Source organism: Podarcis vaucheri (assembly GCF_965113315.1).
Source record: "Podarcis vaucheri genome assembly, chromosome: 6".
Classification (NCBI taxonomy): domain Eukaryota; kingdom Metazoa; phylum Chordata; class Lepidosauria; order Squamata; family Lacertidae; genus Podarcis; species Podarcis vaucheri.
The window spans coordinates 21097152-21125123 of record NC_138764.1 but is presented as its reverse complement, the minus strand read 5'-3'; the positions used below and the strand labels follow the sequence as shown (position 1 = coordinate 21125123).

At 43.5% G+C, this 27972-nt stretch overlaps 1 protein-coding gene and 1 long non-coding RNA gene across 2 annotated transcripts; one reads left to right on the top strand and one right to left on the bottom strand.

Moving 5' to 3' along the window:
- Positions 1 to 16502: 16502 nt before the first annotated feature.
- RGS1 (regulator of G protein signaling 1) lies at positions 16503 to 25198 on the bottom strand. The gene is made up of 5 exons (XM_082225587.1): positions 25036 to 25198; positions 24302 to 24388; positions 21706 to 21767; positions 19514 to 19677; positions 16503 to 17930 (listed from the first exon to the last, which is right to left on the bottom strand). Exons 1-5 carry the CDS (start codon positions 25134 to 25136, stop codon positions 17745 to 17747), a joined length of 600 nt encoding a protein of 199 aa, XP_082081713.1. The 5' UTR covers positions 25137 to 25198; the 3' UTR covers positions 16503 to 17744.
- On the top strand, positions 17950 to 26332 carry LOC309533939. Its single transcript, XR_014220553.1, has 3 exons — positions 17950 to 18841; positions 20554 to 20611; positions 26124 to 26332. It is a non-coding gene; the product is annotated as an uncharacterized lncRNA (long non-coding RNA).
- Positions 26333 to 27972: the final 1640 nt, after the last annotated feature.

Sequence of the window (27972 nt, the reverse complement as noted above, 5' to 3'; positions counted from 1 at the left end):
TGTAGCACATGTGGCCAAACATACCCTCAACCTGGTCTTTGCCACATAGAGCATTGGTTATGCTTTGTTGATTGGTGGGCTTGCTTTGTCTGTTGTCATGGATGGACCATTCCCTGGTGAGATTTGGGCTGAATGTATTTAGTCACTCCACTCTGCAATGAGATGATCTGCATCCAGAGACTGGTGGCATTTGATGGATTCCTGAATGCTCAGGATCATGGGAGCCATGCAGCATGCATGACCCTGGCACCAAAATTTGTGGGTGCCCAGCCCCTTCATGGAGAATATTGTGGGTGCTCAGGCCCCAGGGCTCCTGGGGGATGCTATGGGACATGTCTGACACTCCTGTTGAGGTTCTTGTCTCACTGTGCTATAGTGAGATGTGCAGAGCCATTGATACAATCTCTTCTGAGTGCCCTTGCTGTCACTCCATCGACCTGGGTGTAACGAAACAGAAATGCTGGCAGCTAGTGTGCAGGTGGTGCAAGTCTTGGTCTAAACCAGAATGCCGCGGCGAGACTCCTTATGGGGTCTTCGCTGTGAGATCACATTCACCCGGTACTATACCAGCTGCACTGGCTCCCGGTGGAGTACAGGATCAGGTTTAAGGTGCTGGTTTTAACCTTTAAAGCCCTATACGGCCTAGGACCCTCGTACCTACGGGACCGCCTCTCCTGGTATGCCCCACAGAGGAACCTACAGTCTGCAAATAAAAACATCCTGAAGGTCCCAGGCCTCAGAGAGGTTAGGCTGGCCTCAACTAGAGCCAGGGCCTTCTCGGCTGCGGCTCCAATCTGGTGGAATGCTCTGTCACAAGAGACTAGGGCCCTGCGGGACCTGACATCTTTCCGCAGGGCCTGCAAGACAGAGTTGTTCCGCCAGGCCTTTGGTCAGGGTGCAGCCTGACTCCCTCCTCTGGCAACCTGCACAGAATTTTGCTTAATTGGTTGCCTTCAATTTGATTTAATTAATTTTTATAATGAAATATTTTTAGATTGTGTAACTATTTTACTGTTTTGATTATTTGATTGTTGTTAGCCGCCCTGAGCCCGGCTTCGGCTGGGGAGGGCGGGATATAAATAAAATTTATTATTATTATTATTATTATTATTATTATTATTATTATTATTATTATTATTGTTAAACCTGACCAAACACAGATGAGGTTGCACCACCATGCCTACCATGCCTACCAAGCAGAGCTTTTCTGGATGTTGAATGGGCTTTTGTCATTTGGCCAAGAGAGCTTTGCTCTGCTGTAACAACCTTGCAAGGAACTCCTGAAGAAATGTTTCTCACAGGCAGATGCTCCCTCCGACCATCTGATGCATCTGTTTTCCCACCTACCTATTTGGCCTCCCACCGATCCTGACGAAATAGCCAAGCTAATAGCCCAGCTGAAATCGGGCAAAGCCCCAGGGCCCGACCTGATCCCTGCTGAAGCCATCAAACTACACCCAAAATGGTGGGCCGGCATCTTGGCCAAAACCTTCGACGCAATCAACGCTTCTGGTCTCATCCCCAAAATATGGAAGGAGGCCATTATAGTACCAATTCATAAAAAAGGTTCTCCAATGGAGCCGAAAAATTACCGGAACATCAGCCTCCTTTCGATCATAGGGAAAATTTATGCCAGCTTTTTGTTGACGAAACTATTGCGATGGGTAGATGAGACTAACCAGATTGGCCACGAACAAGCAGGGTTCAGAATTAAACGCTCTACAACTGATCATGCAATAGTTCTTTACCATCTGGCACGGAAGTACTCCTCCCCTTCCCGGGGCTACCTGTGTGCTGCCTTCTTAGATCTTAAGGCAGCCTTTGACAGCGTTCCTAGAAATATTCTTTGGGAGAAACTTGCGAAACAGGGCATTGATAGAAGACTCTTATGGCTTATTAGTCAGCTCCATGAAGGTACCCTTGCCAGAGTGAGACTTACTCCTGCGGGCGACCTCACAAATTCGATACCAATAAACAAGGGAGTGCGCCAAGGATGTATATTGGCTCCCTGCCTATTCAATCTATTCATCAGCGACACGCGAGCACCCCTAGCCAACGCATCTCCAAGTACACATGCACCTAGACTAGCGGATTACCGCTGTCCACTCCTTTTATATGCGGACGACGCGGTAATTCTATCTTATACACGTGTTGGACTAACCAGAGCTCTGAAGATCTTTGCCACGTATTGTCAACTCAACCAATTAACCATCAACCATGCTAAATCTAAGATTCTGATTTTCGCCAGAAGTCGGAGATTATACGAATGGAAGCTCGGTGGAGCAAAAATAGAGCAAGTCCTAAAATTTCAATACCTAGGAGTTATTTTTCAGTATAATTTGGGGTGGAAAGCACATATTCAACACCTCCTTAACAAGGCCAAAACTCTGTCATATGCGCTCCTCCGATTTTTCTTTTCGGATGGAGCTTTGCATGTTCCCTCGGCCCTAAAGGTGTTCAAGGCAAAAATGGTACCTGTGCTTGCTTATGCTGCCCCGCTCTGGGCCGTGATGTCAGACCTTGCTCCTCTTGAGACTCTGCAAAACCAATTCCTACGTCGGCTCCTAATGCTCCCCCCGTGCGTAAGCAACGCAGCCATGCGACTAGAATTGAAGATCGCATCCTTAGAAACTTGCCTGTGGAAGCAAGTCTTCAATTATTGGTTATCATTGTGGCATAGATTACCAGACCATTACCTTGTCCAATGCTTATGGCGAGATGAATTCTCCAGCCTTTGGACTAGTAGAATTCATGCCAAACTCCTGAGCTATGGAATCTCTCCCTTAGATTCCCTAAAACTAGATCAAATCACTGCTCAAAGACTGATCTGCCAAAGACTGGATGACATCGATTTACAGCGAAATTATATGCTGGGGGGAGGTGTTTGTTCGCCCCAGAACATTGGTATCACTTTAACTCACCGCGTTCCATCATACCTCTCCTCTCTTTCGACTGTTGCCCATAGGCTGGCCTTCACCAAAGCGAGGTTTAACGTTTTTCCCTCCAATGTCCTGAGACATAGATTCTCAAAGGGCCAAGCCTCTGCCATGTGCGAGTGTGATAAGGAGACGCCGGAGTCGCTTCAGCACATTATGTTCACTTGCCCCTTATTCAAGGTGCCACGGGCAAATTTGTTGGGATCAATCATACAGAAACTAGAGGGTACCCCACCAAAATTCCACCTTGCCCAAATCTTGCAGGATAAGGATACCCATACGACCCTGAAAGTGGCTAGGTTCCTGGTCGCTGTCCTTACCCAAAAGCGTTGCCAAGGAGCACCACAAGCTAATTAAGGCGTAGTATGCCATTCCATCTTATAGTATTTTATTGTTATAGTAGTGTTTTAGCGGCTGTTTGTTCCCACGTGCACAAGCTGTTATTTATGTCTTGTTTTTATTTGTATGGGCCTATGGCCGTAATAAATTATTATTATTATTATTATTATTATTATTATTATTATTATTATTACAAGGAACTCTAGGCACAAATGCACTTTGATTCAGACCGAGTTGGATGACAGAAAGAGGGTGTCCAGAGAACTGTCTGTTCTGGTGTGGTGCAGTGGTTAGAGTGCTGGACTAGGGACCTGGGAGACCGGGGTTCAAATCCCCATGCATTCACAAAGTTTATTGGGTGACCTTGGGCCAGTCACTGTCTCTCAGCCTAATGTATCTCACAGGGTTGTTGTGTTTAAAATTACCTATGTCTAGAAAAAAGTATTGTCTGTGTGTAGAGCACTGTCCCATGTACTTTTAGGGTCTCTGTGTGCCTTTCTGGACAATTTTAAGACAGACAGTGTAGATGGCCACAGATAGGGGTGTTGGAGAATTCAGATGAAAATCAGAGTGGAATTTGCTGATATTCTCATATTTGACCCATGTCCAGAACAGAAATCAGTACAGCACATGTGATCAGTATTCACTGTTGTTGCTTTTAGTCTGCAAATGATATGTAATTTATTGCTCCCCACCCCACATTTGTATTGTATTTCCTCTGTATTGAAAGGAATAGCTTTTTCATGGAAAGGGACGGTGTGAAATAACATAATGATGATATAATTACTTACATAAAATTCCACCACAGTGGACAGCTAGTCCAATAATGCAGTTTTTGTCAAAAGCCAAGCTGCACCAGAATGGAAAAACCACTGCTTGTAATGAACGAAATATTACTGCCTTCTTACATTCCTAACCACAGATCAGAAATGTTCCTGCCCTTACTATATATGTTCTTCCAAAGATCAGCCAATGTCCACATACACACAACTTGTGGGCAAATATTTGAAAAAAAGCAACCTGAATTCTTTAGTTGTCAATAAATCACAACAATGTGTTTGTCCTCCTCCTTTGTAATCCTGATCTGAAATAGTGTATATTTACATAGGATGCACATTCAGAACCATGAATTAAGCAAACTATGGCCTGGGATGGGACACTATAGCCTAGGCACAGTGGAAACATCTCCCACCCCAAGAGAAAACAAGAAAACTACAATAAGTTAATATTATCTAGCGATGTGATCTGATAGTGTAGTACAGTAGAACACGTTGTTCTTCCACTCCAGCCAAAAGCACTTAAAATTTCCCCTTAAATGCTCAGGCAGAAAATAAATCCCAAAATGCATCAAAGGCAGTTCCAATACTTTTAGGAAATTAACTCTGCAGGAGACTTCACTCAGTTGTGAAAAGCATCTAGTGAATCCTTTTAAAGGCATCTGATCTGGTGGCCATTACTATTTCTGTGGGAGAAAACTCCATAGTTTCTATTATGCACTGTGTGAAAAACTACTTTCTTTTGTCTGTCCTCAGTTTTCCAATACTCAGCTTCAAAGGATGCTCCGAAGTTCTAGCATTATGAATCTTAAGAAGGGAGAACAAAAGGGGCCTAAATTTGTCCATCAACAGTAGTTAGTAGAACCTGGACAACATACTGAGCAGGTTACCTAGTCATAATCTTCACCACTAGAGTGAGATATTCTGTATTGTTACAGCAATTATGTCAAAATTTGCTTTTGAGTGGTCATCCAAGTAGGACTGTCTACTTGCTGCACTTTTAATCTGGCCCAGCTCAAGCCACTAACCCCTGAGGTCACGAGCTGTAATGTCTAGATTCAGATTAAACCACATCCTTGACTGTCTCCAACACTTCCATCACTGTTTTCTATGCACTGTGGCAAACAGAAACTGTCACACACAAGTATTAGGATGGTATGGGTTTCAGGTTGTTATTTTGCTAGTATTGTCTAGGTCAGGGTTTCCCAAGCATGGGTCTCCAGTTATTTTTGGACTACAAATCCCATCACCTCTGACCACTGGTCCTGCTAGCTAGGGGTGATGGGAGTTGTAGTCCAAAAACAGCTGGAGACCCACATTTGGGAAACCCTGGCCTATACCCAACCAGAATTTCACCCTTTGGCCAGTTGTCATGCTTTGAGGATGAGCAGCCTGAAAAACATGCCAGCTGAGAAATATTTAAGATCAATGTGCATGAGTGTGCCACCTCAGTGCATAAACCTGTGCATTAGGGCATCATCTAATGTACTAAATAGTACTGTAAATGAAAATGCGGGTAGATAATTGTGTCACATGTGGGTCCCCCCCTTTCATGACAGAGGTGTTAAAACAACTTGCTTTACTGTGCAGTGCACACTTGCATATTTTTGGAGACACTCAGTCCAGGGAGCATGCTTTTATTTTTATTTTATTTTTTTGTAAAATGGGCCTTTGTAGATATGCGCAGATTTTTATTCCAGCTTAGTAGTTAACTGAATCAACTTCATGCATGACCAAAATATATCCTGATCAAATGTATACCTTTAAAAAAAGAAAGAAAAAAGTGATATCTTTGTCCTTGTGTTATGTTCTTTAGTATGGGTGTGCTGCACGCTGAGTGAAAAATAGCTATGTCCTGTAGATTGAAAACAGATTTTACTGCAGGTGCCAAGTAATTTGTGCTGGGAAAGAAACTAATCCTGCTCCAATCCTGGGATCAAAGGCTGAGCACACACCTAAAATGGAGGTCCAACTGAGTATAAGACCTGAAAAGCTGCTATTTTGTACTACAAAGTTGCTTTTGAGTGCATTGCTGTCACAGATCATATGGAACTGTATCCAGCACTGCCCAAGTAGTCTTCCAATTGTGCAATGGAATCTCCACCTGCTGGTTTCTGCCCTCACACTGCACTTAGAAGCCAAAGAACACGTCAACCTGCATCCCCCTTCCCTCAGACTTGGGCTCTCTCCCTATCAGTTGTGTGTAAACACACAACTCCTGATAGCTATACCAAGACAGTGTAAATACTGACTGTCACACACATGCTCAAGGTGATCCCCAGATGTTGTTGGCAACAACACCCTTCATCCCTGACCTGATGGGAGGTGTAGTCCAACAATGATTTGGGAAGGCACCAGCTTGAAGAAGGCTAATCCAAGCTATATGTGTGTTGCGAATTTGTGTTAACTGGAAACTGGCTTAGTGAATGTTACCTAGACAGAGGAAGCCATTACAGTCTCTGGAACAATGGTAAATGCCAAGACTTGGTTGCTATGTAACATGGAGGCTAATGTCTTGAAGTATGGCTTTTTTATGGTTTTGGACAGAGAGCAGATGCTTGCATTGGTATTCTTCAGACAGATCCTTGGATGCGGGGATGAAAAACTGTAAGGCTGGATGGGGTACATTACTATTTTTATAACCGTTTGGACTAAGCCAGACCTTTATCCAGAAAAGCACTAAATGTGCTCCTTTCCTTTTCAAGGGTGTGATTAAATTTATGAACTGGAAAGGGGTCTGCAAACCTTGTAAAGTTTATTCTATTTGGTTTAGTTAAGTGCTCTGTGTTTTTTTCCCCCTTACAAGAAGGGTAAGCGAAAGGAAGATGTTTATAGTCCTCTTCAGCCATTCTACTCAAGTGTAAAAACTATACATGAGTGGGGGGGAAAGCTGCTGAGCTCCCCCATTGTGTTCCATGAATTGGAGAGCAAACTTCTGAAGGAGGGAGCCCCCTGTCCTTCTTCAGTGCCAGGAGTCTAAGTTGTGTGAAGAACCTCCATGTGAGACTCCCTGTCTCATGTATTCACCCTATGACTCATGATGGGGATGGGGCAGGGGAAAAATGTGGCACACTCAGTCTTGCCCACCTGTTGCTTTTATCAAAAGTTCGTAGAATGGTTGAAGAGAGCTTATGTGGTGCAGGCATTTCTAGACCCGTGTTGGCCAATCTTTGGACGCATGCGCCATTAGTCAAGACCTAAGCATGTTACGGACGCGGGTGGCGCTGTGGGTAAAACCACAGAGCCTAGGACTTGCCGATCAGAAGGTCGGCGGTTCGAATCCCCATGACGGGGTGAGCTCCCGTTGCTCGGTCCCTGCTCCTGCCGACCTAGCAGTTTGAAAGCACGTCAAAGTACAAGTAGATAAATAGGTACCACTGCGGCGGGAAGGTAAACGGCATTTCTGTGCACTGCTCTTGTTCACCAGAAGCGGTTTAGTCATGCTGGCCACATGACCCAGAAGCTGTACGCTGGCTCCCTCGGCCAGTAAAACGAGATGAGCGTCGTAACCTCAGAGTCAGTCACGACTGGACCTAATGGTCATGGGTCCCTTTACCTTATCTTTAAGCATGTTACAGTACATAGTAAAAGCTCATTGACTTGGTGTGGATTTGCTTGTGGTTGTGTGTACTCCGTGTAACATAACATTATATAATCCATACCCTCCAACATTTATCCGAAAATATTTATACCCTGCCCATCTGAATGGGTTGCCACAACCATTCTGAGCAGCTTCCAACATACATAAAAACATAATAAAACAGTAAACATTAAAAAACTTCCCTATGCAGGGAAACTTCAAGTGCCTGCTAAAGGTTGTATAGCTATTATTCTCATTGGCTTGTGGGGCTCGTAACTCCACACCCTCCAACATTTCTCCGAAAAAAATGACCATTCTCCATTTACTTTCATATAGGCATCTCAACTGCTTCTATGTTTCTAAAACTGTAAAATGGAAATTTCTAATCAAGCTGGAAACTAATGCAGAGCATGTGTTACTTCATTGTTTCTATCTCTTCCGTCCACAATGATGATAAAACCTCTAATCTCTCTCCAGCTTCTGTTCAGTTGAAGCACTTCCAAACTTACCAGTTGATAAAATCTGACTTTGATGGGGCACAAAAATAAAATGGGGGCTCACCCAGACTTCTGTTTGCCCCATCTCCTTTCCCTTTCGGTTTAGCACTGAATCAGAAGAAACAGCAATTGAGTTTTCTGTAGACAAAGGCAAAACCACTCGGACATGTGCTTAGAGTGGCTGGGGAAACCCAGCCAGATGGGCGGGGTATACATATTATTATTATTATTATTATTATTAAGCATGGGACAAGCAGAAAACTTTCTAGAAATGTGACGGGAGAGGGGGGAATGAGCCCTAAATTGAGGAAATTGGTTTTTATGTATCATGAGGCTCTTCCAGACGACCTTCTTATGCAGCATTCATCCTGATTTGCTGGTGCAAAATGGATGTAACCTTCCACCTGGTCTTTCCTGAGCATCCATTCTGATTTGTTCAGTGATGAGCCTTTGTCCTGTTTTCCCCCCACACTTTTCAATGCATTTCCTCTTCATTTTCCTAAGTGCAAGTGGATGGGAGGGTGCCCTGTGACAACAGAGCCTTTTAATCCACTCCAGATAGGCATTGCTTTCCACACGGGCACTTGAAACTCTCCCACGAGAGACTGACAGTCCGGATGCACCCATAAGCAGTCTGTTGAGGTGTTACACAAATTGTGAAATAAAACATGTGGGCAAGGAGAGCAAACATGTCACGTCCACCACCCCCTCCTTTATCCTCATCTGCCCTCTGAAAACTGGTGAGTGGAAATTGTGGAGGCTTCTTGCATGATACAGAGAACCCTAGAAAATTGGGGTTCTGCATCACATGGGGACCCAACTTAAATAGAAGCAAGCTCCCTGCTTCAGACAGTCACCCTACGGCTTGCAGAATTTGACTAGGCTGTTACAGTGGTACCTCGGGTTAAGTACTTAATTCGTTCCGGAGGTCCGTACTTAACCTGAAACTGTTCTTAACCTGAAGCACCACTTTAGCTAATGGGGCCTCCTGCTGCTGCCGCCCTGCCGGAGCACAATTTCTGTTCTCATCCTGAAGCAAAGTTCTTAACCTGAAGCACTATTTCTGGGTTAGCGGAGTCTGTAACCTGAAGCATATGTAACCCGAGGTACCACTGTATTAGTATTTCTTAACATAGCAGCCCTGTTAGCTCAGTTGGTAGAGCACAAGGCTCTTCATCTCAGGGTTGTGGATTCCAGCCCCACATTGGACAAAAGATTCCTGCATTGCAGGTGATTGGACCAACAAGGGTCTGTGTGAGTGGTCTGATGCAGGGATATCAAAGAAGGATGTCAAAAACATCAAAATGGCCGGTTCTAGTACTTAGGTGTAAGCCCTGCTGGCTTTATGAACTTGGGTTGGACGCCAAAACAGCAGGAAATCATCAAGACTTGTCCGTAAAGTGGTAATATTACTTATACACAAAGCAAGCTATGTAAACTGGCACCGGTTGACTCACCCCTGGCTTAGAGCTGCCCATTCCAAGTCTGATCCATCTCTCAGATAAGGGAGTACCTGACAGGCGGCCAGCGTGAGAATCATCTCCTCTCCCAACTTGCTGAACCAAAACTATGGCTTCAAAGCTTCAAAGCAGATAAACATATGTGAACTCACTTTTGCAGCAAATGATAGTTATTCCTGGGGTTTACAGGTTTTCTGGAACATTTTCACTGTTTGGTTCTACAAACCCTGCCCCTGTGTTTTATTTCCCAATTTGAATAACTTCTGAATAGGACTGGGGAGTACCAAGGGTATCTTTTAGGGAAGGGGGGGGAAGTCTGGAAAGAGCAGAATTTAGAGGTGCTGAAGATGCCCTGAAGGAGATAATCCTCATTTAGCCACAACAATTAAATGCATCACACTGAAAATGTCCTTAGTTCATGATGTTTCACAGATGCTAGGTGCAATGCAGATGTTTTCTTTCATTTCTGAAATACTGGCAAATTCTCTTTTAAGTAGAAAACATGAAATGCCTGGTTTGCTATCTATTCTTAGACTCTCAAAATGGCACTGTGTAATTTCCATTCTTTCCTGATACAGTATGTTTGGATCATCATGAAATTAGCATGGAACCTGAACCTCTATCAAAACAGCACCCTGGTGGATAAAGCAAACACATGACATTATTACTGAAAGTATTATAGAGGGCCTTGCAACAATTTAGTACAAATTTTCAGATAATGCAGGCCAAAGCAATCTGGTTATTATGGAATGCCATTCCCTCTGTCCTCACTTTTATGCGTTCCTTTGTTGCTCTTGAAATGAAGGCATGTGAGCATGAGCCATGTTTGCGAGTGAAAATAGTGGAAATTGCAGGAATTACAGAATAAGGTGAAGTCTCCAGCTTTGCTCCTCTGCTGTCACTGGGAATAGGTAAAGGTAAAGGGGACAACTCTGGGCTTACAGCGCTCATCTCGCTTTATTGGCCGAGGGAGCCGGCATACAGCTTCCAGGTCATGTGGCCAGCATGACTAAGCCACTTCTGGTGAACCAGAGCAGGACACGGAAACGCCGTTTACCTTCCCGCCAGAGTGGTACCTATTTATCTACTTGCACTTTGACGTGCTTTCGAACTGCTAGGTTGGCAGGAGCAGGGACCGAACAATGGGCGCTCACCCTGTCACGGGGATTCGAACTGCCGACCTTCTGATCGGCAAGCCCTAGGCTCTGTTGTTTAACCCTCGCCCCTGTCATTGGGAATAGGGAAGAGTTAAACAGACACAACCAGGTTCAGCTATCGTTTGCTGCAACAAAGCCACTTGCCATTATGCACATTTGGCCACATATCATGGGGAACTAATCCGACGCTTGAATAGGATTTCAGAAATAGTTATGAAGGGGAGAACAAACAAACAAACTTGGCAATGGTCAGGGATGATGAGGAACCTGTGGCCTACAACTCCCATCATTGGTCATGCTGACTGAGGCTGATGGGAGTTGAATTTCAGCAGCATCTGAAATTCCCAGTCCCTATTTTAGAGCATGCTTATTATTGACCCAGGGGCGGAGAAAGTCTCTCTGGCACCCAGGGTGGGGGGCACCCATATGGATGCAGTACGCAGGCCCTCAGCCACTCTACAGCTTGGGGGGGGGGAGGCAGCAGGCCATCTTGTCACTCCCCCAGGGTGGCACCTGGGGCTCGCCCCCCTTTGTACGCCTATGTATTGACTACAGTTGGCTGCAATTTAGGCACTGAACTAAAGTGCCTTCAAAACCACTCTGGAGTTGCTCCAGTGTGGTGGGTTTGTATCCAAACATATTGATGAGTATCTCCATCCCATTGCAGTGAAAATCGCCTCACTACTTCTGCTTTGGGCAGCTGGCTCACAGCTTCTCCTTTCACTTGTGGCCCATGTTTTCCGTGCTGTCAGTTGAAACTTTTTTTTTTGGTTAAGAGTATGAGGCCATGTCATGAGTGTGGGTGCGAGTCACACACCTCCCCGCTACTGAGGAACAACTTTGGCCATGCCTGTCTGGGTATGTGGGAGGCAGATTAGTAATACATCACAAGATGTCTTGAAACTTTTACTGAATAAACCAAGACTACTTCCACACTCCTTCTCTCTCCTCGACTTGTCAGGTTATGCTTTCTGTCACTGGATGTCATTAAATGCGTTTATGGGCATATAACTCGAAATAATGGTGTTTGTAGGCTTTGTAGCGTTGTATAGGCTTGCTATATATGGCTTGCAGCAGATCTAGGACCCTGACCCATGGCAGCCTGATGGAGAACGCTGTTAAGTTTTGCCTCTGCTGTTTATTTTTTAGCAGAGCACAACAATGTTGCTAAGGAGGCTGGAATAGCTACAGAGTGAGCTGGGCTTTCAGGGACGACTCTTCTCCTGCCCTTGCTATCATTGTAAAACATCTCAATTGAAGAATGAAGGGATGTCTGTGACAAATAAATTTGGAGACATTTTTGAACGCGTTGTCTTTGCTTCTGTATGTTTTCCCCTTGCTATCAGCGCAGCCGATCCAATTAAGTCGTTTTTGTATGTGTCTTACTTTGGCACTATACAAATCTTTTTTTACAAACTCCCCAAACAGGAGCAGCATTTACAGCCATCCTTTTCATAACTGAGTTTGTAGTGGAGCCCTGATGGCTTCTACATTTCCTTTTGCATTTTTTGGGTGGACATTTATTTCACACAGTTTTAGTAGCGATTACAGTGGTACCTTGGGTTACAGACGCTTCAGGTTACAGACTCCGCTAACCCAGAAATAGTGCTTCAGGTTAAGAACTTTGCTTCAGGATGAGAACAGAAATCGTGCTCCAGCAGCAGGAGGCCCCATTAGCTAAAGTGGTGCTTCAGGTTAAGAACAGTTTCAGGTTAAGAACAGACTTCCGGAATGAATTAAGTACTTAACCTACAATCATAGAATCATAGAATCATAGAGTTGGAAGAGACCACAAGGGCCATCGAGTCCAACCCCCTGCCAAGCAGGAAACACCATCAGAGTATTCCTGACATATGGTTGTCAAGCCTCTGCTTAAAGACCTCCAAAGAAGGAGACTCCACCACACTGAGGTACCACTGTATCCAGTTGCTCACCAACCCTCCCCCCCCACTCCCCTAACATCAAAAGCCTAGAGCAGTGGTTCCCAACTGTTTTTTGGCCACGCTCAAACTAAGCGTCTCTAAAATCCTTATGCCCCCCTCCCCTTGTGACATACAATTCTTATTATTCGAAAAGTGAACTCCTATCTACATGGAGGATGATTAAAATTCTTGAATTGCCCCCCTGAAAAATCAAATTGCCCCCCTGTGGGGCGTATGCCCCACATCTGGGAACCATGGTCCTAGAGCTTCTCTTCCCTTTGCATGCTTAGCCCCTTTTCATCCCCCCAACCTATTTTCAATGTTGTTTCTCCCTTCTGTGTTCCAGTCCTGCTTTGCCCCCCTCTTTTCACCTCCATCCCCATGCCGATCCTTCTGCCCCCCCTTTTTGGGGACAACCCCTCTTCCACAACCCTGGTAACCTCCAGCATCTTCTTCCTCCCACACATTGCAACTGCTCAGCTCTCTCAGTTAGGAAGCCACCCCTCCTATTAGGCAGCCCCTTTTGTACCCCCACTTTGGTCTTCACCCAATTTGCATGCTTGACCCCTCTTGTTCTGCATCCCTTCTTTGCGTCTGTGGGCGCTCACACACGCACAGTTATCACATTCCCTGTCTTTTCCCTACCTCCCTCTCCTTCCTTTTCTCAACTTCCTCTTGCACAGAGTCATTTGCTTCCTCCTCCTCCCTGTTGTGCAGTCCCTTCTGCACACATCCACTACAATGCTACTGTATCTTTAAGATTACTTAAGAGCAAGGCTGTCCATTAGCTTGTTCTGTTAGAGAAGGTTAAATTCACCTGATGGATGCTGTGCATAGATGAGCGTTTGCTTCATTAACTTTGTATTCTACAGGTGAAACTCGAAAAATTAGAATATCGTGGAAAAGTTCATTTATTTCAGTAATTCAACTTAAAAGGTGAAACTAATATATGAGTTATTTGTTATTTCATCAGCTGTACACCACAATCATCACAATTATAACAAATAAAGGCTTGACATATCTCGCTTTGCATGTCATGAGTCTATCTCATATATTAGTTTCACCTTTTAAGTTGAATTACTGAAATAAACGAACTTTTCCACGATATTCTAATTTTTTGAGTTTCACCTGTAAATTTTTACGTTAAATCTGGAGCTCTGTGTTGAAGGAAGCACATGCCACCAGGAGTTGTTTGAAGGTACTATGGAATATTTGAGGACTCCACATCCTTTATCTCTTTCATATGAGGCAGCTAAGGAATGGAAAAGGGAGAGGTTCAGTGAGAAGGGAGCTCTGAATAAGTCACCCTGAATAACTCCCCTCACCAGCTGTGTTCTGAACCTGGAAGAAAGCCCACTTGGGGCAGGGGGCAGACTGCTGGGGGGGGGCATTTGCAGGGGAAATAGTGGTTTTGGGAAGATTTAATCACACTTTCCATAACCTTTCTTGTTATCTCAGCTAAATATTTTTAGGGAACGCACATTAGCTAAGAACGCCAAGTTCCATTCGCAGCTCTAAAAGTAGATTGTGATCCATTTGTTTGCGTAGGTGTGTGTGTGTGACTTTTTTGTTGTTGCTCCAAATGAAAAAAATAACTTTGGTTTTCCCTGGCTCCAACTATGTCATGACTATCCATCACTTCAAGAGTCGATATATACTAGCAGATATGTGGAAGCCAGTTACCCCAAGAAAGACAGACAAATTATGCAGAAAAGAGCAAGAGTGGGTTCAGTGGTCAGTCAAAAAGGCAGTTTCTGCACATGCTGTAGAGGGAAGTGAGAAGCAGATAGGGCTCGTCAACCTAGGAAAGTAGCCCATCTAGGGGAAGGAAAACTCTGACTCTAAACATCTGCTACTTTGTGGCTATACACATTCACAATAAAGGATTCAGGGCTAAAACTCTGTTATGTACTGAGCTGAATCCTAGAACAATAGAATCCAGAATGCAGCAGTCTGATTGGTCTGAGGGAGCCATCCAATTCAGCTGCCGGTGGAAGTGAATCAGAAACCTGATTGGCCTGCAGGAGCAGCCAATCAGACTTCTGGAGGAAGTGACTCTGCAACCTGATTGGCCGACAGGAGCAGCCCAGAATTAGCCAGTCACGCGGGGCCCATTGTGTAAAAAATGTATATATAGCTAGATGTTTTGGGGAAAGTTTCATTCATTGCTTCTACGAACTGAATAAAGAGCATGAAATTCACACTCGACTCCGAATATAAATTTCAAACCCTGAGGGAAAATATGGACCCTCTGCCTTGCAGCACATCTTTGGGAGAGAAAAAAGGCTATTCGTCCCAATCTGTTTGTGTAGAGGCTAGAGGACAGTTGCATCAAAGCATGGCCAGCTCATCTATTAGGTGGGGTGAAGCAGCCACCTTGGGCAGTGGAAACCCCCAAAGTGGTGCCCCCATGGGAGCCCCACCCACTCTCCCTCCTCTACCCCTGGTGGAGAAGTCACTCTGGTGCCGGCAGAAACAGGCAGCACAGTGGCAGTGCTGGCAGAGGTGGGCGGCATAGCAGCAATGCCTGGGGGTGGATGCAGCAGGGCACATGGTGTGGCAGAGCAGGGCAGTCCTTCCCATTTTGCCCCAAGTAGAAAAACAGGACACAATGCCCCCCGTGGTTGTTTACCCATTTGCCACTGCATTCCCCCAGCCACTTTTTTTTAATCTCAAAAAGTCTGATCATCTGGGGAAGTGTGGGGCTGTTGTGCATTCAACTATAACTGCAGCATGGAAATTGCCAGCATGTGGTTGAATCCCACCCCCCCAAATAGTGTCTGCCTCCCCACCCCCGTGTGTTTGTGTGTGCAGTGCCTTTAAGATTCACACAAGAAATCAGATCCATGCACCAGAGCTTAAACTGGAACCTGGCGGCCATAAGCCGAAATGAGTCACATTTGGAAAATGGAAAGACTGAAATAACTCTGAGCTTGGAAGTGAAAAAAGCAGAGGGGGAAAACAAGCACCTTATCTGGGGCATGGTGAGATAACAATCAGCAACAGTTGTCTGCTATTTTATGCCCATCATAAATTTCTACGCTTTAGAGTTACAGCTCTTATGGAAATTGTGTTCACGATTTCTTAGTGAGTGACTCTGAGCACATTTATGACTCTGGTTGTTGTTGTTTTTTTGACACCGGCAGCCACTGAACTTGAAAAGGTTGAGAGCACACTCTAAACACCCTTTTTGTGCAAATGGGGCCATGGTAAATTACACTCTGCTTTATCCCCAGAGATTCTTACCAAGTCTGTGGGAAGCTAGCCTGCTGCTCAGCTTCACTAGTCACTGTTGCTTTTGATAAATAAGCCCTGCGTTGTGTCTGGAGTCCTTAACACGTCAACACCGTGAAATGTAGGGTTTCTTTTTTGGTGATGCTGTTCAGTCTTAACAACTTCAGCATTCTGTTTCAACACAAGCAGATGAGGCCCTCATAACTTGGGATGCACTAAGCTCAACAACCAACCAACCTCCCCCCCCCACTTCAGTGCACTGTTTTTTTTCTGCCAGGTACTCAAGTACATGGCCAAGCAGTGTTCGTTTATTTTAAAATCAACCTTTGAGGCTTGCGCCATGTTAAAAAAACCCAGGAAAACAATAAGAAATGTATTTTTAGCGTGTGTACGTTTGTGCAAAAGTCCCACTCTTTTAAAGTGGGACTCTTGCGCATTTGTGCACACTAAAAATACATTTTTAATTGTTTTTCCATTTCCCAGAGTAGATGTTGAAAATGTTGTGCAAACAGCCAGAATACAGTATAAAAGACCGCAGAGCAGCTGCCAACTTCTGGCATTGACAGGGCTAAATTAAAAAGCTCAGAATGTCTCTATCAGCTAATTTATATTGATTTATTGATTTGCTACATTTATTTCTCTCCTTTCCTCCAAAGAGTACACGTTTCTCTTCCCATTTTTAAAAACAAAAACAAATAGTATTTATTTTCCACGTCTTCTCTCCCATGTTATCCTCACAACAAGCCTGTGAGGTAGTCTTGTTATATAGTTTTAAATTAGTGGTCACTTGCCATTCATTTACAATAAATTAAATATGACTATCATATGTTAGCAACTACTAAAATATAATTTATGCTCACTCTAGCTTATATCCACAGGAAATGGGATTCCAATCTATTGGGATTCAAGCAACAACATACAGTGCACTCAATGTCATACAGCCACAAACATCTTAATGTGCTATATATCTGACGGATTACATTTGGGGCAGCAAAGGCATTTTTAAATTTTTGTTTTGGCAATTAAGGTTTTGCAAAACATTTTTGATAGGATTCACCAAAGGACTTCTACCCGAGCAGTGGAGCTTTTCCCTTTCTCCTCCTTCACCTCCCCAAAAAATGGCTCTGGGGGTGTCAGGGGAATCCCAGAAGAGCGCTGGGGAGGAGGGGATATTGTTCAAAATCACAAACTGACATGCTTGTGCAGATACACTAGACAGGCTTATCATAGGCTGCTCTCAGATTCCCGTTTTCAGTGCAGATGGCCAGGATAGCACCCAATTCTGCCACATGCTGAAGTCTATGCCTGGGGCTGTTGGTTCCTTTGGGTCTTGTGCACGCACAAGTAAAGCATCAAAGAGTTATTTGCATGGGTGTGCATGGACTATGAGAGAGAAAGAGAGAAGGTTTTCATATCAACTCGCAATGCTGCACTGGCAATGCCTTTCAGGGGTGTCAGTTCATACATCTAGCTGCAAGTGATCACTGTTAAGTAATGAGAATTGTGTTAAGTAATGAGAATTGTGTCCTTCCCTTATAATGACATCTGCACCAAGGCTCACTTGCAGTGCCATTCCCAAAGGAGAAAATTCTAACACAGGAAGTGGTCTTTAGTCCAGTGGTGCCAAGGCAAAATGGCTTCTCTTCTTTTCAACCACTTCATCTCAGAGAGAACCACCCAGCCACCTTCATCGCACATGCAAACCAGTCCATGTTTGTGACAGTTCCAACATCTCCTTTGGTCCCCTGTTCCATCTTGTGCGCTGGCATCCAGCCACTCTTAAAACTGATGTCAACATCAGACAAGATTCAGAGTCCATCCTTGACTCTTGCCAGGTGGATCCTCACTTGAGACTGTTGCAGTCAACCTTATCTAGCAGGTTGCGATAGAATGTGGACTTGAGGAATCGAGGGTAGGAGTCTCGCTCCATCAGTATGTACACATGCCTCTGGGCCTCATCGAAGCTTGAAGGCGTTGGATCTTGAGCCTTCTTGGCGATGTCTTTTCTTGTGTAAAAGTCAATGTTGACCTAAGGGACAGCAAAATTAGACTTCAGTAACATCTGAATGCAGGTTTCATAAATGAAGTACAAAACATGGTTTATAAATCTGGATAACAGCAACAACTGGGAAAAGATAGACATAATATTTTACAAGGACAGGAAAAACACCACAGACAGAATAATTGCCACACACAGGAAGAACAAGGATATAGTTTGAGTGCTTCACTTGTAGTTTTATAAATCGTTTAATGTGTCAATAGGAATAGAAGTTATTAATATTGCAGTTGTTGTATAAGGCATTATTATTATGACTGGAATGCATTTAAAATTAATCAGATTTTGGAATGCTGAAATAAAGAAAACCATCAATTCTAGCACGCCAGCGGAGGGGACCTTATCTAAATTATATAATTTGGTATTTGAACAATTGGTATTAGTAATTGTATTATAAACTAGTATTGTTATAATGAGGCTATTATCGAATTGTAATCGGAAACTAATAAAAATTATTATCAGAAAAACATGGTTTATAAATGTAAAACCACAACCCTTCCAGTTAATTACTAAACAAATGCCCTCAGGTCATCTTCCCACTTTGTGTTTTCATTCTTACAAAACTTCAGAGCCTCTTTTCACACTTCATACAGCAAGCACATGTGCCACATAGAAACAGTAAATGGGAACTTGGTACAGCCCAAGTTCATTGGGTTCTTTCTTGCTACCCTAGGAGGAGTTGAAGCATGTGGTAATATTAGAATATTCTCTGTTGTCTGAAGAAGGTGCAGCAGTCGGGAGAGTGTGGAGCAGACCACTGACTGGGCAAGAAAGGCCCATGTGATTTGCATCTTTCCCTCACCCTGGGGTTCAAAGAATATGCAGACAATATTCAGCCATGGGGTCACCTCACTGAGAAGCAGCTCCCATCGCTGTACAAAAAGGTACGAAAGATGGAGACAGATAGAGGACCTTTGAATCAATTCTCATGGGTTTGATAGATATATTTTATTGACTGTTTTGACATGAAGTTAGCTTTGACTTGTCTTTTATTTTTGAAATCTGCAATGTTTCGTCATCTTGACTTTCATTTTGATATTTGGTGTTAGCAGAGTTGTTTTGCTGTTAGCGGTTTTGATTTTCCCCTGGGGAGCAGTGCTGCCTGGTTGTGCATTGAACAGCACCGTACATTAAAAGATCAAGATTTTTCTTTAAAAAAAATATGTTAGGAATTTAACAACCATGCTCCCTGCACATCTACCACAAATATTTGGAGAAGTGTGAATTAGGAAGAATTTTGGTTTGCACATTGTTTTAGGAAGTGCAAAAGTAGTTTCAGAAAGGTTCATTTCACATTTTAATATGAGCTTAATTACTTTCCCATCATTACATGGGATATAAAACCACCAAAATAAAACTTGTGGGCATTCACACTGCATATGGGCCAGTCCAAATGCATTGCCTCATGCAGAGTTCCTACTATCTTAAGTTTCAAAGGGTTAGCCGTGAAACTATGAAATAGCCAACCTATAAAATGCACCAGGATGCTTTCAAATAAAACTGCCATAAACATTTAGTCATTTTCTCTTTAAACTTCATCCAAGCTTTAAACTTACTTGCTTTGTAGCATCATTCTGAACAAACTCCTTGTAAATCTTCTCTGCTTTGCCATGTAAACAATCAGCTTGGGTTTTCTTGTAGTCTTCACAAGCTAGCCAAAACTCAATGTTTTCATCACTGAACTCAGATTTTAGAAATTCTCTGAAAGCATCTTGACCACCTGCAATGTACAAAAATACAGATGTGGCTTTACTCATAATTTTAACACAAGGGGAAGACAAAATAACCAAGAAATTATGCCTTATAGTAGATTGATTAACCTTCTAGACAGGCTGTGGTGGTGGGGAAACTGTTTCTATTAGGGCATTGCTTTAAACCATGTTGTTACAAAGAAGCCAGGGGCAACAAGTACATTGTTACCTCGGGTTACAGATGCTTCAGGTTACAGACGCTTCAGGTTACGGACTCGACTAACAAAAAAAATAGTACCTTGGGTTAAAAACTTTGCTTCAGGAAGAGAACAGAAATTGTGCGGCGGCGGCAGCAGGAGGCCCCATTAGCTAAAGTGGTACCTCAGGTTAAGAACAGTTTCACGTTAAGAACGGACCTACAGAACGAATTAAGTTCTTAACCCGAGGTATCACTGTATTTTCTTCCCTTTGGGCCTGAAGTTTGTACAGTGGTACCTCTGAATACGAACGGGATCCATTCTGGAGCCCCGTTCGTATCTAGAAGCAAACGTAACTAGTGACGGCATATCTGCGCGCGCGTTGCTTTTCACCGCTTCTGCGCATGTGCATGAAGTCATTTTGAGCATCTGCACATGTGCAGGCAGCGAAACCCGGAAGTAACGCTCCCCGTTACTTCTGGGTTGCTGCGGAGCACAACTCGAACGCGCTCAACCCGAAGCACATTCAACCTGAGGTATGACTGTATCTCCATTGCCACTTGGGCTCATTCCACTTTAAATCCACTCATGTGGGAGCTTAATGTGAAAGGCAAAGAATGGGGGGGAATTGAATGGAGGGGGAATGGAATTCTTAGCTCTGAATCATAATATAGTCTTGTGCTCTGCTGTTCCTTTGTTCTCCTACAGGATATGCTGATCTCCCAAGGAGGGCCAAGAAGTTTGTTTTTATTTGCCAGCAGTGGAGGTGCTTTGCTGGAAAAGGTGATATAGGGGTGACCTCTTTGTAAAGAGTAAAGGTGATGAAGGGCTTGGGACAAGGGAAGGCTGTTAAAAGAGGTTTTGTGTTTGTTTGTGTGTATATATCTTGCAAAACATGATGTGCAGATGCTGTTTGGTTTGCTATCCTAGATGATGGAACAGATCTGAATGAATGTTGAACAAACTCCAACTGTAATGCTACAGCAACCCCAATGGTTCAAACATGTTTAAGCATTAAATTATATTCGGGTAGCCACTTACTCCTATTATTAACAGGCTTGGGATACCCCAAATGGAAAAACCCATTCATGCATGGGCTCACGTGCAGGGATCAAATTGTTCTTGCACATTGTATACTGGGTGCTAGTGGAATTATTTAATTTTATGTGGCCTTGGACTCAGATCAGATCAGCAGCCCATTGGGCAGGAAGGAAAAAGTTGAGAAGTGGAGGGGGCTGGGAAAAAATGGCAGAGAGAGAGAGAGGGAGAGAGAGGGGGGCAGGGGAGAGGAAAGGAGAGAGGAGAGGAGAGGAGAGGAGAGGAGAGGAGAGGAGAGGAGAGGAGAGGAGAGGAGAGGAGAGGAGAGGAGAGATGAAGGATGGTCACCATGCAGACTGGCTCAGGCAAAGGACTCACCAGGTCCCACACTCTCTTCTCACAAGACACCTGCCCTCCCCAAATCTGATCTTCTGGAACAGTATGGGACATGGCTTTTCAAAAAGGTCAGAATTGATATTCAACTCTCGTAGACTGGAGTATAGTTCCAGAGTATGTACACACATTAAATATGGATGGGATGGATGGGTATGAAAAATCACTATCCCAAGGGACATGGGTGAAGTCTGGATCTGCAGATCTTATAGAATGGGATGGAACATATGGAAGAAAGCACTCTTTATTATCTGTGGGGCCCAGGAGATGGAAGGACTTTAAAGTCTCGAATAACAGCACATGGCCACCCCAGAGGATACTACTTAACTGAGTCATATTTTCTGAAAGTGGCAATTCTGCTTTGCTGATCTTCCTTTCAATGTTATATACTCACAACACATAAAACTGTTATAATGATAAAATGCTTACACTGGGTTGCCAGAAGCTTTTCTAAGGACTGTGACCACTTTGTAACCTCTTCTGCTGGAAGCCTGAAATTAAAAGCAGACATGGTTTTAAGTGCAAGAAACCACATACCTGATGGAGGTCTTGAGGTAGGCCAGTGTTGTTTGTTGTTGGAGACTTGTGTGTGTTGTGCTTTTCAGCTTGGAGAGATGGGAGAACTGATCACAACTCCCCAGTGTCTTGTCTAGTTTAACCCCAAGTTTCCCTGAAAATTATAGATGTGCCAGCTCTAATGGGGTCCTTGTCCACCCCCCAATAAAATATTGGGGGAGCCAGCTCCCTCCCCATTTCCTGCAAGTTGGTACCTCCCTCCCTTAGGCACCCCAGCTGAGTGCCACCCTCTTTCCCCTGCTTTCGGTGCCATTTCTGAGTGTTTCTGAGCCAGGGCATCTGAGGAGAGGTAGGTAGGTAGGTAGGTAGGCAGGCAGGCAGGCAGGTGAGGTGAGCAGGTGGCAAGTGTGGGCAGCCAAGTGGGCAAAAACCTCTTTTGGGTGGGTGGGGGCTGAAAGGAGAGTGGGTGGGGAGTAAGGGAACGCCTGTGCCCAGCTGTGTGTGATGAAGAAAGGTGAGCTCCACAGAAGTGTGAGGAGGGGGGGAGTGTGTGTGCAGAGGCAGTTGGGGGGTGATGGGCCTCCTCAACATTTTGTTCTTCTTGGAATTGAGCCTGTGATCTGTGCTTTACCACCTGAGCTATGCTTCTTCCCTTATTTACCTAATTCTTTGAGTTTCATAATTGAGTAGGGACTGACATTTGAGACTTTATTTGTTCAAGACCTTCACTTCATACCATTCTAATCCCATATCCATTACTACATCACCCTGATGGCTCAATGAGATCCTGAATCGGGCTACATAATCATGAGTTTGGAAGTTCAGAATGCTAAAAAGCCGATAAGAGAAACCTTTGATTCATTGACAGGATATTGAGTCAATCTATGATAATTCTGTTAGCTATCTTGTCTGACTTCCTTTAAGTCTGGGCTCTGAAACGCTCTGCTGTCTTATCTGCAGAGGTGGGTTTCCACTTTCTGTCTTGTCTAAGGTATGAGCCTTAGATGAATGGATAACCCGCAACTACTAAGTAGCACATTTAGAGATTTCACACTGTAGGAAAGAACCCACTGCAAAACTGAAATTGGAAGAAGATTCAGAATGAATATATTTTGAACCACGTGATACTCTCAGGATTATTCCTAGGCCACTGGTTGCTCTGCTGGGATTTTAGGTAGTGAAAGAAGATCCCCTGTTCTGACTGGCCACAGCATCCTTATGGGTCCAGGTTAAATAAGTTAGAAGGGGTGTGGGATGAGGTTCCTAATAGCTGCATGATGGGCTCTGAAGCAGAGACACAGATGCTTCCCTGGCGCAGAGGGGAAAAAGTGATGGCACGAACTGGAAGATTGGTCTAAAGTTTTGTCCATGGAGTATCTGACTCATTATGGGGGCAGCTTTCTGAGCATATGGTCTCACCCACAGAGCATTTCTAGTTCCTGCCCATCCTCCCTTTGCATCAAAAGATGTAGCTGGCCAGTTCAATGGGGCCAAGTGACAGAGGTACCCTCAGGAAGGGCTGTGGGGCAGGAGTCAGTGACTGGGCTCAGCAAAATGAGCTGGAGGGCACCCAACAAGGAACAGGGCTTCTGCACCACATTTTGAAATAGATGAGCATTAGCATTTAAAGAGCTGCTGTGTCAGGGGCTGGACTGAGGAGGAATGATGGGAGTCGCCCCCCTCTCGCTTGAACCTTCCTGAGAACAGGAGGACAGTATAGATTTAGAAAAGTGGTTTGCAGAAGGGAATAGTTTAGAGGGCAAAAGCTGGGAAATACTGGAAGAGGAACAGCAGGAAGAAGAGGCACCAGGGGAGAGACTGCTGACGGACTCTGTGTCCTTGGAAAGCATCCCTGACCCCCCACTCTCCCAAGACCAGGTGGGCATTGAGGGTATTAAAACAGAGAGCTCAGAGACAGAAAGCTCAGATTAACCGACGCAGGAGTGATGTCGAATAAAGGGGACATAGAGGATGGGACTTTACTTGGAGCAACACCATTATTAGGGAAGGCTGCATTTCTTCGTCGTTCTCTGTGAATTATTGAATAAATTGCTTGGTAAGAACTCTTATTGTTTCTCTGACTCTGGGTTGCCCCCATGGGAGGGAGAGATGATCCCCCAAAGCCTGACATGATGCTACATTAGAAATAATAATAATAATAATAATAATAATAATAATAATAATAATAATAATTGTACCCCAGCCACTCTGGGAGCAGAGTCTAATTTTTCTAACTGCACCACTGCCTAGTTGTGTGTTGCAATATTTCTGTGAGTGCAAGCTGATTTAAACTGCTTGTAATATTGTGTTTTGATTTTGTAAACCTGTGCTGGGGCCTTAGGGTGAAGGATGGGTTAATAATCATAAGAACAGTCAAAGCACATGTGCATTTGAATTCAGATGCATGTGCTCTGCATGCAGACCTGGATCAAGGTGAGAAGCAATCGTCTGTGAAAAGGAGCTACATTATCATATAGTGACTGCATAGCAAATATTACTTAATACTTACATTACATCTTTGGAGGTGGAATATTTGATGTCAGGTGATTCTATGTGTGGCACAATAGACAAAAAGTAGTTCTTCAGTTCCACACCCCTGAAAGTGATGATAAAAATATCCGGTAATTTATTGTGCATAGGGGGAAAAACATGAAGCATATCAATTGCAGGAGGTCAGTAGACTGAAATGAATGTTCTCTGCCTCTCCTGGATTATTTCTTGAGCAATCATGCCTCTCAGTATGATGAGATGTTGATAGAGGGGGCTCCTTTTACATGCACCCATGCACACAAACAGCTGCACATGAAAACCTACTAAAATTCTCACATATCAGTTTGCCTGAATTTAGGCACGATTCCGTGGCTCCCTTGATTTCAGCACAAGGGACTTAAAATAACCACATGGTGAAGCTTTCCACTGAATTTGCAACCTAATTCCATGCATGTTCATGGCTCCAGATAGGTGCTGAATGTTGTAAACCAGTAATTGGCTGCAGGTTTTTCAGTTCATCAGATAAAGGATAAAATCTAGATTAAATGGGGGGGGGTATAGGCTGGTTTTTGGATGACAATTATATCATGTGGGTGCTGTAAAAAAACCCACAACTTGCAAAGGAGCATTAATCCCTCAATAAACATCTGACTGGTAGTACTTTTAAGTAACTAATGCTAATTCCAATTGAACCTTCTCCATAGTTAAATGTTCAGTTTTAAAAATGCATTTCAGAAGTGCTGTTGTACTTACAAAGCCTTGCTCTTTTTTTTGTGATCCTTGCCTTCTCCAACCCCTTGGCTTTTTTCTTTCATTTCGCTTGAACTGGTTTGCCACAGGAACACCCAAGGCATCTTTCTTGGCTTCTGTCTACTGTTGTAGTCCTTAGCAGATTTGAACTCACCAACTGCAGACAGACTTATATATTGACACGTAAGCCGCTTTGAGCAAAAAAATAATAATAATCTGTATGTCATAGGCTGTTACCACAAGCTGAGGAACTTCCTTTTTTCACTCTGAGATGACGTGCACAGTTATTTGTCTGGTTTTGTTTAAGAAGATCTTTCAAAAAGTTTATGATTGTGGTTAAACTGGATGGTAGCAGGTCTCTTTAAGCTGAATGGAGCAGGTGGCAAGAAACATGTCACAATATGAGGACTTTTGTAAAAAAAGAAAAAGATTATTTAAGATCAGTTGTTGTATGGAGTGTTGTTGTGTTGGAGCAAAGTGAAATCCATTGATTCAAATGCCAGACAACTAAACGTGTAGCTAAACATGTGTTTTCCTCTCTCCCAGTGATATAGATGGGATTTAAATGTACTTGACTTTGGCTGAATTATCAGCCTGAAGAGCAGAAAACCTAGATACGACCCCAGAGAACTTATTCACAGTTACACAGCTTTTATTTATATCAGATCTGCGATTTTTTGGGTGCTGGTGGTGGTGGAAGGTCTTACATAAAAAAATGATCATTTGCAATTAGGAATTTCAGAGAATTCTGTTGGAACTGGAAATGGGTGCAGAAATTGCTGCAATTCACATGTTCTTCCGAAGTCAGGAATGGAAACCACACTATTGAATATAAGCAACATTCAATACTGTTGGGTTTTTTTTTAGTCTGCAAATGTTATGTAAATAATTACCATTGTTTTTGACCTTTCCCTTCCACTGAAATGCATTGAGATTAATTATATTCGTCTTACCTATAGCAGATAGAGAGATGAGGTTTTAGTGGAATCCAAACAGTAGCAGAACGGAAACAGAGGTGATTGCGATGAATAGAGGATGGGATGGATATCGCTGTCTCCTAACATCTCGCAACTCTACTCCCTCCCTTCTAGCCAGTGCCACAATGACGTCTCTGGAAGAAGCTGAGGACCAAGCTATTCTCCATCTATATTAATTGATAAATTGGCTTTCCTCATTTGGATCTAGCATGCACTATTGATGAAAACCTGGTATGGGCAAAGGAGAGGATTGGATGGGAGCAGCACATGCAGAGCTAAGAGAAGGAGGAGCGGCAATTCTAAATTCTAGAGGCCAAGATCTTGATTCCTGCAGGGCCAGAGGTGGGGAGAGAGAGCAATGTTGCTGATGCCTTGTGGATGACCCATCACACACACACATGCCCTCCAAATAAACTTTCAACTGAATTTTTGAAATATCTGTATTATTTTTAAACAATTGTGCAATTGTGTTCTCTCTCTCTCTCTCTCTATTTCTTGTCACTGTGTTGCTGCAACATTTGCAGTACAGTGGTACCTCGGGTTACATACACTTCAGGTTACAGACGCTTCAGGTTACAGACTCTGCTAACCCAGAAATAGCACCTCGGGTTAAGAACTTTGCTTCAGGATGAGAACAGAAATCGTGCTCTTTCGGCACGGCAGCAGCAGGAGGCCCCATTAGCTAAAGTGGTGCTTCAGGTTAAGAACGGACCTCCGGAATGAATTAAGTACTTAACCCGAGGTACCACTGTACTTATGTTTGGTTGTCATCATTTTGAAATGTGGGCCGGCCTCAAGAAAGCATTTTCAACACCCTGATGGTTTTTTGGGTCAAGCCTGGCTACACATCACTAGAGAGAGGCATGGTACTTGTTAGTTTACATCATGATCTCTCTACCCATTACTCATCTCTGCACAGCAGGTGTGGTGAACCTTTGGCCCTCCAGGTTGTGGTTGTTGTTGTTGAACTACAACTCCCATCACCTGTGGCCATTGGCCATGCTTTCTGGGGCTGATGGGAGTTGTAGTTCCGCAATATCTGCAGCACCAAGAGTTCCCCACACCGGATGTAGAGAAAACAGTTTAGCATGCTTATGCTGGAGCACTACAGTCGTACCTTGGTTCTCGAACATAATGTGTTCCGGGAGTCCGTTCGACTTCCGGAACTGTTCGGAAGCCGCAGAAGCTGCGCCGGATGTTCGGTTTCCAAAAATCATTCCAAAACCGGAACACTCACTTCCAGTTTTCAATCGTTCCAGATCCGAAACATGTGAGTTCCAAGGCGTTTGGCAATCAAGGTGTGACTGTATACCTGGGAGTAAGCGTCACAAAATTAGTGGCACTTATTTCTGAGTAGACATGTACAGGATTGCACAGTCAGCACCAAATTAAAACTATTTGGTTTTCCTTTAAATAAATCAAATAAATGAAGTTCTTTATTCCGTTATTGATCAGGTTGCATTGTTATGCGTGTCTTATGTGCGCTTGTATTTTTTTTTTTTGCTTTTTAAATAAATTTTATTTTGTATTATTAAGTTTTTACATCTATTTTAAGGTACATAAAAGTAAAACATACAAAACAATATTATAATATTAATAATGAACAACAAAATAGCACAAAGAAGTGTGGGACCATCAAATTTTAAATCAATGACAGGTTTATTCCTTGGTTTATGTGCTTTTTCATCAAACATAGACTTAACAAGCTAAATGTTGTCCAATCATAAAAAATTGCAGAGATTTGCAAAATCAAGTTTTAACAGTTGAAAAGACATGACCTAATGACAAAGCCTAAAATTAGAATATAGTTATGGAGAGGAAATCCTGCCTTATTTTCAGTAGCCAAGTTGTTCCTAGGAAAGCGCAGTTTTCAGTGGAATGATGTGGCAATAATTTCCAAGTCACTTTTTTGACAAATGTCTGCAGAAGGCTGCACAGTTCAAAGATTACTACATGTGGGTCA

Excerpts from the sequence above, each read along its gene's own strand:
- RGS1 (XM_082225587.1), bottom strand. The coding sequence starts at position 25,136 with ATGCCTTGGGTGTTCCTGTGGCAAACCAGTTCAAGCGAAATGAAAGAA. Across the intron at positions 21,768-24,301 it reads TCCACCTCCAAAGATGTAAT|GCTTCCAGCAGAAGAGGTTA; the intron begins GTAAGTATTAAG and ends TTTTAATTTCAG. Across the intron at positions 17,931-19,513 it reads AGAATGATGCTACAAAGCAA|GTCAACATTGACTTTTACAC; the intron begins GTAAGTTTAAAG and ends GCTGTCCCTTAG.